General features: G+C 45.0%; 1 protein-coding gene across 1 annotated transcript in view; it reads left to right on the top strand.

Moving 5' to 3' along the window:
- LOC138283527 (mucin-5B-like) overlaps positions 1 to 12,207 on the top strand; it is a 402,759-nt gene that overhangs the window by 225,952 nt on the left and 164,600 nt on the right. Inside the window, exon 16 of the mRNA XM_069221467.1 lies at positions 810 to 961. Within this exon, the coding sequence (XP_069077568.1) occupies positions 810 to 961 (152 nt within the window). The remainder of the gene's footprint in view (positions 1 to 809; positions 962 to 12,207) is intronic.

Genomic DNA, 12,207 nt, shown 5'->3' with positions numbered 1-12,207 from the left:
ATAAACTATCTTCTGCAAAGATTGCATGATGTAGGCTGGTGAAACTGCGCAGTGGGTTGGGGACTGGGTGTGATCTATGTGTAGCCTTCAAGTAACAGGTTTGAAGCCTGGGTGGAGCAACTTCGGGACTGACTTATGAAAAGTTATGTCAGTTTTAGACATAAAAGCTGCGCAAACTTACAAAATCTATATTTTGTACGTTCATGCTGCTTTTTCGTCAAAAAATGATGTAAATGCGGCACTACCTTTTCATAAATCAGGCCCTAAGACTTTAATCTTTTCGACGTTGATGTAATGAGTAATGGCAACTAACATTACTTACACGCCTATGGTGTCAAATTGTGTGCGATGGTGCTGTGCAATACAAGCATTCACTATGTGGATTCCATTCTAGCTTATCCCTCGTGGGCGCATTATAGTATATTTCGAAATTTTACTGATTTTATCATAGTAAACATTGGGACTAATATTGGATGAATTATTGTGCAATAAACTTCTGGTCATTAAAATGATTGACTTTTATTCGTAAAGAAAACGTGTAATGGTGGCACAGAAAGAAATTGAGCTGGGTACATTTTGGACAAGAACAACCAAATACACATATAGCAAATTCACAAAAAATATGTTTTTATAATAGATATGAATTTCAACCTTCCTTCTTACCCGCGGTTCACAGAAATGTTAAATATGTTCACTGGCCAGCAGAGGAGTGGGATATGAGGCCTCAGAGGTATCCCTAACTTATGTCAGGTTAAAGTCTGTTGCCTCAGTCCTCTTTGAGTGACTGTTTTCTTCTTGCCACTGTGCAGATCAGCAGACAGTGTATCTCAGGCTGCATTTGCCCCACTGGTATGGTGTTGGACGGCAGTGGTGGATGCGTTCTCACAGAGCAGTGTCCTTGTATCCACAACGGAGAGGCTTATCAACAAGGGGACACGATTCAAGTCAGCTGCAACACATGGTAAGAAAAAAATACTGCATAGCATCCAGCCAATAGGCATGCATAAAGTTCAAATAGAAGTTGAAGAGTATTGCAGCTACTGGTGTGTTCTGTTATTAACAGTGTTTTGTTTGACCTGAAAGTTCCCAGGAAAGCTCTCATCAGTCTCTAGGATATAAAGTAGGGCCGGCTGACAAAGCGTGAAAGGGTTTAGATTCACTTTACCAAATGTACATCTAAGGTAAGTTATCTCTCCGAGATAAGGTCTTTTTGCCAAATAATTTTGAGAACGACCTTGACATAGTCACAGTGAGATTTAAAATCTGGACACAATACTGCAATGTCATGAACAAATTAAAGTGCTAATTGTTAAAACCCAGAGACCATCAGTTGATGTAAAATAATAGAAACATTTTCCTGTGCATCTGAAGGCCAACAGGCTTGATTGGTAATTTTCAGTTGCCAATGGCTCACTGTAACGTATATAAGAGAGATTTTTATTGATTAATCCAGCCCATCAAGGAAATTATGCTTCAAGGCCTTAGAACCAGTATACCTGGGGTATTTTGTTTAGCTTGCCATAATGTGTGTAACATCTTCTAGATCCCTCAGAATGTGGTGCTAAATGTACTGGACTTACTCACAAACTGTTGGATTTGGTGATTGCCCTTGTACAATACCTTCCTCCTTGTTCTTGCACTGGAGGGCTAATAGGACCTGAGTGTGCAGAGCCTCATCCACGCTAGGCCCACATTGTGCTCCTCCCCAATAATAAGGCCCCAGATATTGTTGCTGGGACTTTGTGAGTTGTAGTTGAAAAGGCACATTTGTCAGAATAGAGTTCTGACAAATTATGCGCCAGGCATAATGTATGCAAAGGGGGAGTTCCCCCATTAGGGGGTGGGGAGTGAACAAATGGCACAAAGAACTCTAAGAGATTCAGAGCAGGCATTAAAAGGAGGCATGCCATTGTTTTCAGTGGGCCTCAATGGGCTTTGCAGGATTAGCATCAACATTTTTGACGCTAATCCTGCAAAACTCCGAACAAGCGTCAAATATTTTGACTCTTTTTCCCTAACTACCGCCATGGTGTACCGTATCTTAGATACGCTGCACACATGGTGGCGTTGGGGGGGGCTCTGTGGGGTGCAAGAAAAGTGACGCTGCACTGAGTGCACCACCACTTTTCCTAAATCTGGCCCTAAATGGCTCCATCATTGAGTTCATATCGATATGGAAGAAATTTAAGGTAGAGCTTTCTGGCAGGTCACATAAGGCCACCTCTACATGCACAATAGATAGATTCCAACCCTGGGCCCAGAATTCCAAGTTGTGTGATGAGTTATTATCATGCCCCTGCTGTTTTCTCCTGACAAATCTTTTCCGACCAATGTACAGTAAAAAAGGCAAAGTATGCAGATTTTGGTGCAGTAACTAATGAACCTTCAAGTTACGCCTCATTACACCTTTGAAAATTCAGAATAGGAGAATTTATCACACCTTGTAAATACCTCACCTTTGGGTATCCGTATTTACCAGATGTGGTAAATACTCCCTCCTAAACTGACAGATTCTAATAAGATAATCGGAAATACCATCTGCTCAGAGATCGGAAGGTCAGTATGAAGAATAACATGTGGTACAGGTGTTCTGCTCACTGATTAATGAATGTTTAATATTTTTCCTATAATTGTCATAAAGGCAATGTCGCCATTTTTCCAAGTGAAATGTGTTCAGTGTACGCTGTAATAACCCCATTCAGAATTTACAATGTACATCAACAACTTGAAATCCCAATTTTGTGCCTCCACCCTGGAAACTTACGTTAATATAATTGACGGAGCTGCTGTGTATCATGTCCGCCTTATGAAGACTCCGCTTCCATGGCTGCTACTTTGGCTCTGAGATTGGGCAAAATTTGTCACTTAAAACGGATTACTGAATAAAACTTAGTTGTGAAGGTCAATAAATCACTCCTGCAGGAAATAGGATACTGCCCTCTTCTGGACCTTAAGGAGAAATTAATTCTCCCATTGATAATCACACAAACCCCTAGTCTCATAAACATTCTGAGGCTAATTCGCATGGTACCACTCAGATGCTTTCAACATTCCAACAAATCGAAAGAATCACGTTGCTATTCTGGCCCAGAGCAACCCATGATTAAATTTACAATAACCAGCGATATTTTGCCACATGAACAATTTAAGATGTCTTTACAAATATTACTCGTGCCCCGCTATGCACAGTTTTTTTTATGAGTAATTTTACAACAAATGTTACAGTGATATTATCAATGATGTTATTAATGCATGGCGAGGGCGCAAGTTATAGTTACCTTCGAGCACGAGTTATAGTTACTTTAGATAATTCTAACTATAACAGGTGACTTTCTATGGTTTGGTATGTTAATATATGATCCTGACTAAAAGGTCCCTGTAACCTTTGTTTTTTTAAGTGAATTTCTATGTTTTAAAAAAATTCTGTTTCCTAACTATAACGTCCCTGTAACTTTTGTTTTTTTCAGTGAATTTCTATGTTTTTTTTTAACGCGAAGTAATTTCCATTACTATATGTTAATCCAACCACTGCCACACATGGCCAACACCTGTTGGTGCTGGCAGTTGGCCGCAGGGCCTGGCCTATGGCCAGACACTGCGGCCAACCCCCATAACCAACCAACTCCACGCTGCACACGGACCTTAGTCCATGCGCAGCTCGAGTTGGCCGCGGCCTGTCTCTCTGGTATGAGAGGGTGTATCTGGGGTTACAGTGGAAGTGAGAGTGTCTGTCTGGGTGTGAGAGTGGGTGCATCAGTGTCTTAGTGGGTACATCAGTTTCTGTGTGGGTGTGGGTCTGTGAGTGGGTGCGTGAGGATTTAAGTGGGTCTGTGAGTGGGTGCATGAGGGTCTGAGTGGGCCTGTGAGTGGGTGTGTGAGTGTTCGGAGTGGGTCTGTGTGTAGATGCAGGAGGGTCTGAGTGGAGCTGTGAGTGGGTGCATGAGGGTCTAAGTGTGTCTGTGAGTGGGTGCATGAGTGGGAGTGGATCTGTGAGTGGGTGTGTCTGAGTGGGTGAAAGAGATTGAAAAAGAGAAATTGAGAGAGAGAGAGAAAGAGAGTAAGAGGGAAAAAGATAGCGATAGAGAGTTTTTTAGGCTTTGATAGATGATATACTGGACACATTTATCAATTAAAAAGAGTGAGATCACCATTTAGTATGAAACTTAAACTTTTAAGGAAATTGAAGTAGGGAAATGACCACAGACACACCTGGATTAGAACACTCAACTTTCAGTGTGAGGGTCTGAGACCTTAACCATTGGTGACTACTTGCTGTTGTCTTTGCATGGAGAGAACATTGCAATGACACTCTCTCTCTCTCTCTCTCTCTCTCTTTATCTACCATCCCATTATGGGAGGGAAAAGGGAGAGAGTGTGAAGGACCGTGGGCAGAGCTCAAGGCCTTGCGGTCCTACCTGACTCCCCATGTCCTGCAGAATGCGGCATTGCTCTTTACGTAACAACTCCCTACATGTAGAAACAATGTTTTCATCTGTCTTCCCTGCACATATTGTGTACAGGGAAGACAGATGAAAACTCTTCTTTCTGCAAAGGAGAGCTGTTTGACAGCTCTGTCTTGCAGAAATCGGACTTTGTTTGCTTTTGTTTGGTAGGAGCTGTCAAAACTCCCATCAGTCAAAAGCAAACAGCTATGTCTCGGGGGTGGGCACCCTGAGACATAGCCAGAGCTGGCACTGGGGAGTGGTGGTCCCCAGGGCCATCAGTGGCTTCACTAGGGGGTCTGCATGGCCCCCTCGCCTACAAGCATAGCCCTACAGAGGTAGTTGTTCCTGGGACTGCAAGGGGCTGCACACCCCCCACACTCTATTTAAATATAGACCTGGTGAAGTGGCAGTCCTTGGGGTTATGAGGTGGCTGGGTTGCCCTCTCACATCCTTTTTAAAATATAGCCCGGGAGGTGGCAGTCCCTGGGACTGTCGGGATGGGGGCTGGGCAGCCACCCCGCATCCATTTTTTTTGTGTTGCATTTCCTTATTAAAGATTGTAGAATCAACAATCGAGAACAGGAGTATTAACATATTGCTCAAATCACATTCAAATTGCAATAGACAGATGTCTTTTACACAGACCCAACACTTACAGAAATGGAGGGGACTAAAGCCATGCGAATATACAACATGACCAGAGACAAACAAATGGCAAGCATGGCTTCAATACCAAGATCAAATCTCCATAGTACATTGTAACTAATAGTTCAACACAAGCAGTCTTATAGTTGTATAAGGGTTAGCTCATGACTCTAATTGTATCCCCATGACAGTATTCACCAACGGTCCAAATTTTGGGCAATTCCCCATCTATTAGTTTTCCCCCACCTCCTCCCACTGCAGCAACTGCCGCTGTGGGTGGGGGCAAGGGGAACGTCGTGGGAGGAGGTTGTTAACAGAGATGTCTATGGAAGGAGATGAGTGGCTCGTGTAGATCCCGGGGTCTGTAAGGCAGGGGCAGTTGACAAAAGAGAAAGATTGGAGTAAGAAGAGGGAAAAACCGGGCGCATAGGTCTGGAGAAGAGGATCTATAGACATGCTGAGAGGATAGGGAAGAAGGAGATATGCGATGAGATAACTTGACTGATCACCCTGTCAAGAGCACACTGGGGGATATTGAGGTGTTAAGGGTGCCTCAACATACTAAGCAGATTTTGAGGCGATATAGATCATGTTGATAAATGGGTGAGAGGAGTTTGTGCTAGACTTGAAGCCCTAAGAATAGTGAACATCTGATATGGCGCTCTACTGATAGATGGTTAGTTCTGAGCTAGAAGGTAGAGGAGCCAGTAACAGAAAGGAGAATACAGTAACAAAGACACACCATTCGTGAGAAGAGAGAAAGAAGGGAGGGGGTGAAAGATAGATAAGGAGCTATGGAAAGGGTATAGAGAGGAGGGTAAGAAGAAAACCTATATATATAATAGGACAAACAATAACATTAATAATGACAATAACAATAATAGGAACAGATACAGGAAAACCAGCCGGGGGGAGGGTGGGAGAAGGGGTTGGGAATACAGTGGGGGGGTTGAGGGGGTGGGATGTGGTGTGTTCTTGGGGGAGTATATGTGTGGAAGTAACTGATTCTGAGGGGGGGTGAAAGGTATTGAAGAGGATGAGAGCCCTGTGAATGGTTAGTAGATGAGCACATCTTATCCACAGCAGACCATTGACCCTGCATCCATTTTGATCATAGCCCTGGAGAGGAGGCGGTCGCAGGGGCTGCAGGGAGCCAGATGGTCCCCACATACATTATGATTATAGCCCAAAGGACTGTGCCCCCCCTGCATTAAAATATGAATGATCCAGGACTTGGCCCTCCCAGAGGCTACAGTCAAACAAGCACAGGAGACCACACTTGTTTTTTTTTTCACATTTTTGCTGGATCAGCTGTGAATCGCACCCAAAAGAAAAATGCTTTTTAGCTCTAGTGGAGGTGCCTCTGGGACCCCAGTTCTAGAGCTAAGACATCAGGGTGTCCCTACCCTGGCCCCCTTTCTTTTTTTTTTACACTTTTGTGAGTGACTCGGCTGAAGCCGAGTCCCAAGATGCCTGCCAACACTTCCTTCTTTAAGTGTTGGCAGCCAATCAGAGCTGTGTATTTGCTGTGCACAAGGTCTTATTCTCTGTGAAATAGTCGCAAATGATCTGCGTCCCTAGATATACAAATGTGTTTGCCATTTACTATCTTCAAAACTTCTGAACAGATTTACACCAAATAAGCGAAAGCGTAATCTGCATACCGAAAGCTTATTTTCTACCATATTTGGTGTAATTCTGTCCAGTGGTTCAGGCTATTGTTGTGTCTAAAGGTCCTACAGGAATTAACATGGGAAACACAACTTTTTTCACTCCTCTTTTTCTTGGCCCCCGTTTTACGGTTCACCCCAAAACTTTTCATGCCCAACAAGAATTACGGGCGCACTTTTTTGGGAACATTTTTTTAAGATTCCTCAAATGGTGCCAAAGGTATAGGCAAGTCAAAAAATGCTTTTTCTATGGAAAAAAAAAATCCTAAATATAAACACCTACTGACAACCACCAGTAGGTAGTCATAGATAGGACCTAGTTTCTATAGAAAAAGCATTTGTTTACTTGCCTATATCTATGGCACAGGTTGACAAATCTTCATGAACTTTTTCCAAAGAACACAGCGCACGCTTTAGCTATTGTTTGGAAAGTTTCTAGGTGATATGTCAAGCACGGGCTGAGAAAAAAGGGAGGTCCGGAAACACGTTTTCTCCATGTTCATTTCCATAGGGATTTTGAACAGGAATAGAGTCCAAACCGCTGGATGGAATTACACCAAATTTGTCGGGAAGTTAGCTCTTGGTACAGAAAGTGCCCTTTTTGTTATTTGGTGTAAATCCGTTCAGTAGTTTTTGAAATATTAAATAAAAACACATTTGTATATATAGGGACCTGAAGGCTCAGCAAACCCTTCAGATCTCCTGCTCAGATCTGATTGGCTGCCAAGACTTAACAAGGAACGAGGAAGTGTTGCCAGCCATCTTAGTACTTGGCTTCAGCAGCGTCCCAGATAAAAAGATATAAAATTAGAAAAGGGGCCTGGGTAGGGACACCCTTAGCTCTGGTGCTGGGGTCCTAGTGAGACCTCCCATGGCAAAAGAGCACCTTTAAAAAAAAATAAAAAAAAGTCTGTGAATTTGATTCTGGATCGTGAATCCATGGCAAACATTTTAAAAAAAAAAAGAAGTGTGGTCTCCTGCACTTGTTTGAATAAAGTCCCTGAGTGGGCCAGGTCATGGTGGCATGTTAAAAATAAACAAGGGGGGAAGAGGCCCCCTCTTAGGGCTTGTTCATGCACTGGGGACCACTACCTCCCCAGTGCAAAATGCCTTATTTATATAACGGGGGTTCTGCGGGCCCCCATGTCCTGGGTACTGCCACCTCCCCGGGGCTTAAATTCAATAGATTGCGGTGGGCCACGCATAGATTGCGGTGGGCCATGCAGCCCCCCTGTATCCCAGGGACCACCTCCTACCCAGAGCAAAATGCCTTATTCATATAAGGGGGGTCCTGCAAAAGTGCCCCGAGGAACTTCAACTCACTGTGGCTGTTTAGATTATACGTGGGGGAGCTGTGTGGCTCCCCTCCCTCGCCGTCCTGGGGACCGCCACCTCCCTGGGGCTGAATTGTAAGAGTGAAGGGGGTCCGTTGCGGACCCCTGGGTCATAGCTGTTTGCTCTGACTTGGTGGGAGCTTTAACAGCTCCTACCAAGTCAGAGAAAACTCCCCTCTCCCACCAAGCAAGAGATGTCAAACAGCTCTGCTTGCTGAGAGTGGAGGTTTCCTCTGCTTCCCTTCCCACAGACATGTGGGCAGGGAAACAGAGGAAATTATTGCTTTCACAGACAGGGAGCTGAATTTTTAGCAGCAATACCGGATCCTGCAGAAGCAGGAAGCCATCTGAGACCGCAGGGGCCTTGAGACTCCCCTGTGGTCCCATTGCACACAGGGTGCCCAGGGGGGCCCCAGGACAAATGGCTGGGCCCCTGGAGGATGGGATCCCCAGGGGCAAGATCGGCCCGGGAGGGGGAACCACACAGCCGCCCAAAACTTTTTTAAGGCCAGGCCCCAGGAGATGGGGTCCATGGGGCCGATTTCACCCAGGGGAGGGGGGCTGCGTGGGCCCCCACAAAACAAAAAAAATATTTTATAATTCCAGGCCCTAGGGATGGAATACCCAGGTCCAAAATCAGCTGTGGAGAGAGCCACCGTGCCCCCCCCCACACACACTGGTCATTAACTCAATGAGGCAGCATTTACTAACTAACCAGTAGAAAGTGATGTAGCTGGATAGACATTTTGTGCAAAACTGTAGACACTTGTTGGAAAAATGAGCAGGTGAGCTTCTGTTCTGGCCAGGATGCTCATTTCACAGAATTTAAACCTCAACAAGTAGTAGTTACAAGGGTAAGCGAAGCAGGTGCCCCAGTTGTAGATCCACTTCTGAAAAGGACCAATGATCCTCACACCTAGGCTTGGCGAAGGCAAAGCAAGTGTGTTTACTCTGCAGCACCATACCGAAATACAATCTGAAATCCTTTGTAAAGGTGAATGCACCTTTCAAATATTAATGCACAATCAGACACTCTCACACCCACTGTCACACCCAGACAGACACTCTCACAGTCACTTTCACACCAAGAGACACCCTCTGACACTTATTCTCTCACCCAGAAGGCCAAAGTCCATGTGCAACGTGGGTTGGGTGGTTAGGAGAGTTGGCCAGAGGGACAAGCCATAGGCCAAGCCCTGCAGCCAACCTTCACAGCACACAGCCGAAGGCTGCGCTTGGTGGTGGTTGGATTAACGTATGAAAATGAAAATTAGTTTACGGTAATAAAATCATAGAAATTTCTTGAAAAAAAGGTTACAGGGAGTTATAGTTAGGAAATAGAATTAAAAAACCTTAGATATTCACATAAAAAACAAAGATTACAGGGGTGTTATACTTAGGTGCTGGATTTACTTGCACAAAACCAGAGAAATCCAGCAGTTATAGTTAATGGTTTTTCTTCAAATTCACGATATTCGCGATTAATCAAGATTAATCAAGATTAATCATGAGTAAGCAAATTACGTTTCTTTTAAAATCACAGACTCATTCACTCATACATGCACTCAGAGACTAATGTGCCCACTCACACACCCACTCACTCATGCACCCACTCATAGACTCCCACACCCACTTTCAGACCCACTCAGACACTCATGCACCCACTTACAAACCCACTCCAACCCTCATGTACCCACTCACAGATCATGTCAGAGAGTCATGTACTCACTCATAGACCCACTCAGTCACTCATGCCCCCACTCAAAGACCCACTTATACATTCAGGCACCCACTTACAGACCTTCTCAGACCCTTATGCACCCACTCACTGACCTCAGACCCTTGTGCACCCACTCACAGACCCACTTAGACATTGACACACCCACCCACAGACCCACTCAGACACTGACACACCCACTCACAGACCCTTTCAGACCCTCACTCACCCACTCAGACCCACTCACACACTCATGCACCCAATCACAAACTCAGTCAGACCCTCATGCATCTACTCAGAGACCCACTCAGACACTGACACACTCACTCAGAGGTCCACTCAGACCCTCATGCATCCACTCAGAGACCCACTCAGACCCTCATGCACCAATTCTATGTCAGGACCGGAGGCTCCGATTATGCTTTCTCTTTCTTTACTGACTTAAACAGCAGCCAATGAAATACAAGTAACAGAAAAAACTACAACACCCAGGATACCTAACATCCTGTCACATGGTCCAATCACCATCCATGTCCTCTGCTATGAGTCCTCTGACCTATGAAGTCACTCCCTCTTTCTTTGCTGCTTCGCAGCAGATAAGTACATTTTTATTTTACTCTCTGAATGTTATGCATTTTACATTGTGTATTTAATGATTAAAGTATTACCGATCCAAGCGTCGCAATTCAGCGCGCTATCGGTATATTGTAGAAGCGCTCGCGCGCTTCGTTTTTGTGGCATTTTGCCAAATTCTCGGCCCGATCCTCGAAGTGGAGTGGAAACGGGAGCGGAGCTGCTCTAAGGCAGTCTCTTTTTCCTTTTTTAGCGAGCGCACGCATTTTGAAGCCGATCCACTTTCATTTTGATGAGGATCGACTTGTGAATGCTGTGTGCCTGTCTGTGCCTCCTCACGCAAATAAATAGTTGTAATTGCTCCCTGACGCCCAGTTAAGAACCTGTCTGGGTTGTAAAATTACATATTAGGCTGCTGCCTAGAGTGGCTTTCAGGCTGCTTCCTCCACACTTTAATCTTAGGGGCTTCTTTTTTCTTGCCTGATATTGGGGTTTTTGCACTCCCCCTGTTGGATCCCTGAATAAAAGGTTCTTACTCCTCAGTACTTTGATACATATTGTAGCCATGGCTCAATGGGATGAACAAGAAGCTGAGTACTATACAGAGGAGTTGGGCAATCAACTTGAAGTTGACCTGGTGGAAGCCCTTGATACCAGGGTACAGCAGTCAGTAAATGATGCTCTAATGAGGGTTTTGGGACCCTTTTCAGGGCAAATATTTGATTTTGCTCGCTCACAGGGTTGGACTCAGGAAACTCCTCAACACAAACCTAAAAAAATCTGGAGTCTAGTGCAGAGGTCAGTGGTGTCCATACTGACGCTTTCGAGAAACTGCATAGAAAACGCAGTGGCGAACATAATTACAGCTCAAAAAAGGGGACCCCCCTTTCTACCTCTTCCTCTGATAAAGATTCCTCTTCTGATGATTCAGATGATTCGGACGCTCCCTTACCGAGTAAGGAAAGTAAGAAAACCGCTCCTCCCTTCCAGGTTTTGGACTTTGATCCCACGGAAATCATTCATCTTAGATCCACCAATTGGGTTCCCCCTCCTGAGGTAGCGCAATATGTCTAGGCTAATCTACGTAAAAGCTTTGATAAAGAGGTTAGATCACACTTGAAAGCGGAGTGCCCCAGACCCGACCTAGAGGGTAAGGTTTCTGATACTCCGGAGAAAGACCCCACTATGGTCACCTTTATGAAAAAATTTGCCAAGGACCCCAAAAAAGGTTTAGACCGTTCCTGATGGAGTTGTAAGGACAAACTATTGAATCTTTTAGGACCCTTAACTAAGATCCTGGAGTTGGCATATGTGGCCAAGGAATCTAACACACCAGTGGACACAGATGTCCTTATAGGCTGGGCACAAAGAGCTGTGTGCCTACTAGGTAATTCTAACTGTGCCATCTCGGCAGAACGCAGGAAGTCTGTGCTTATGCGCATAGATCGCAAATTGTCAGATCTTGCGTCCTCGGAAGCGGGTCCTTCTGCCGATGGACTTTTATTTGGCTCATCATTTATCAAAGACTTAGCCAAGTTTTGTTCCACTTTTTCTTCGCTTGACAAGGCACAAATGTCACTCAAGAAGGTTTTTAAACGAGGCCTTTTTGTCAGGGCCGTTCGTTTCGGAGGACGTATGTCCGGCCGCAGCTCCTTCAACAGTCCCCAAAATTACTATCCGAGAGGCAGAGGTGGCTGGTACGGAGATCAGGACTCCACCTTCTACCCCACACGGCACAGAGGGGGTCGCCCCCGTTTCCGTAGGGGTCATCGCAGAGGCCAGCAAGGAGCCGTTCAAGACTCCAGTTTCACAGGTGAGCATTA

This window comes from Pleurodeles waltl, chromosome 3_1 (genome assembly GCF_031143425.1).
Source record: "Pleurodeles waltl isolate 20211129_DDA chromosome 3_1, aPleWal1.hap1.20221129, whole genome shotgun sequence".
Taxonomy (NCBI): Eukaryota; Metazoa; Chordata; class Amphibia; order Caudata; family Salamandridae; genus Pleurodeles; species Pleurodeles waltl.
Note: the sequence above shows the minus strand (reverse complement) of the source record. Positions and strands in the feature narration are given on the sequence as shown.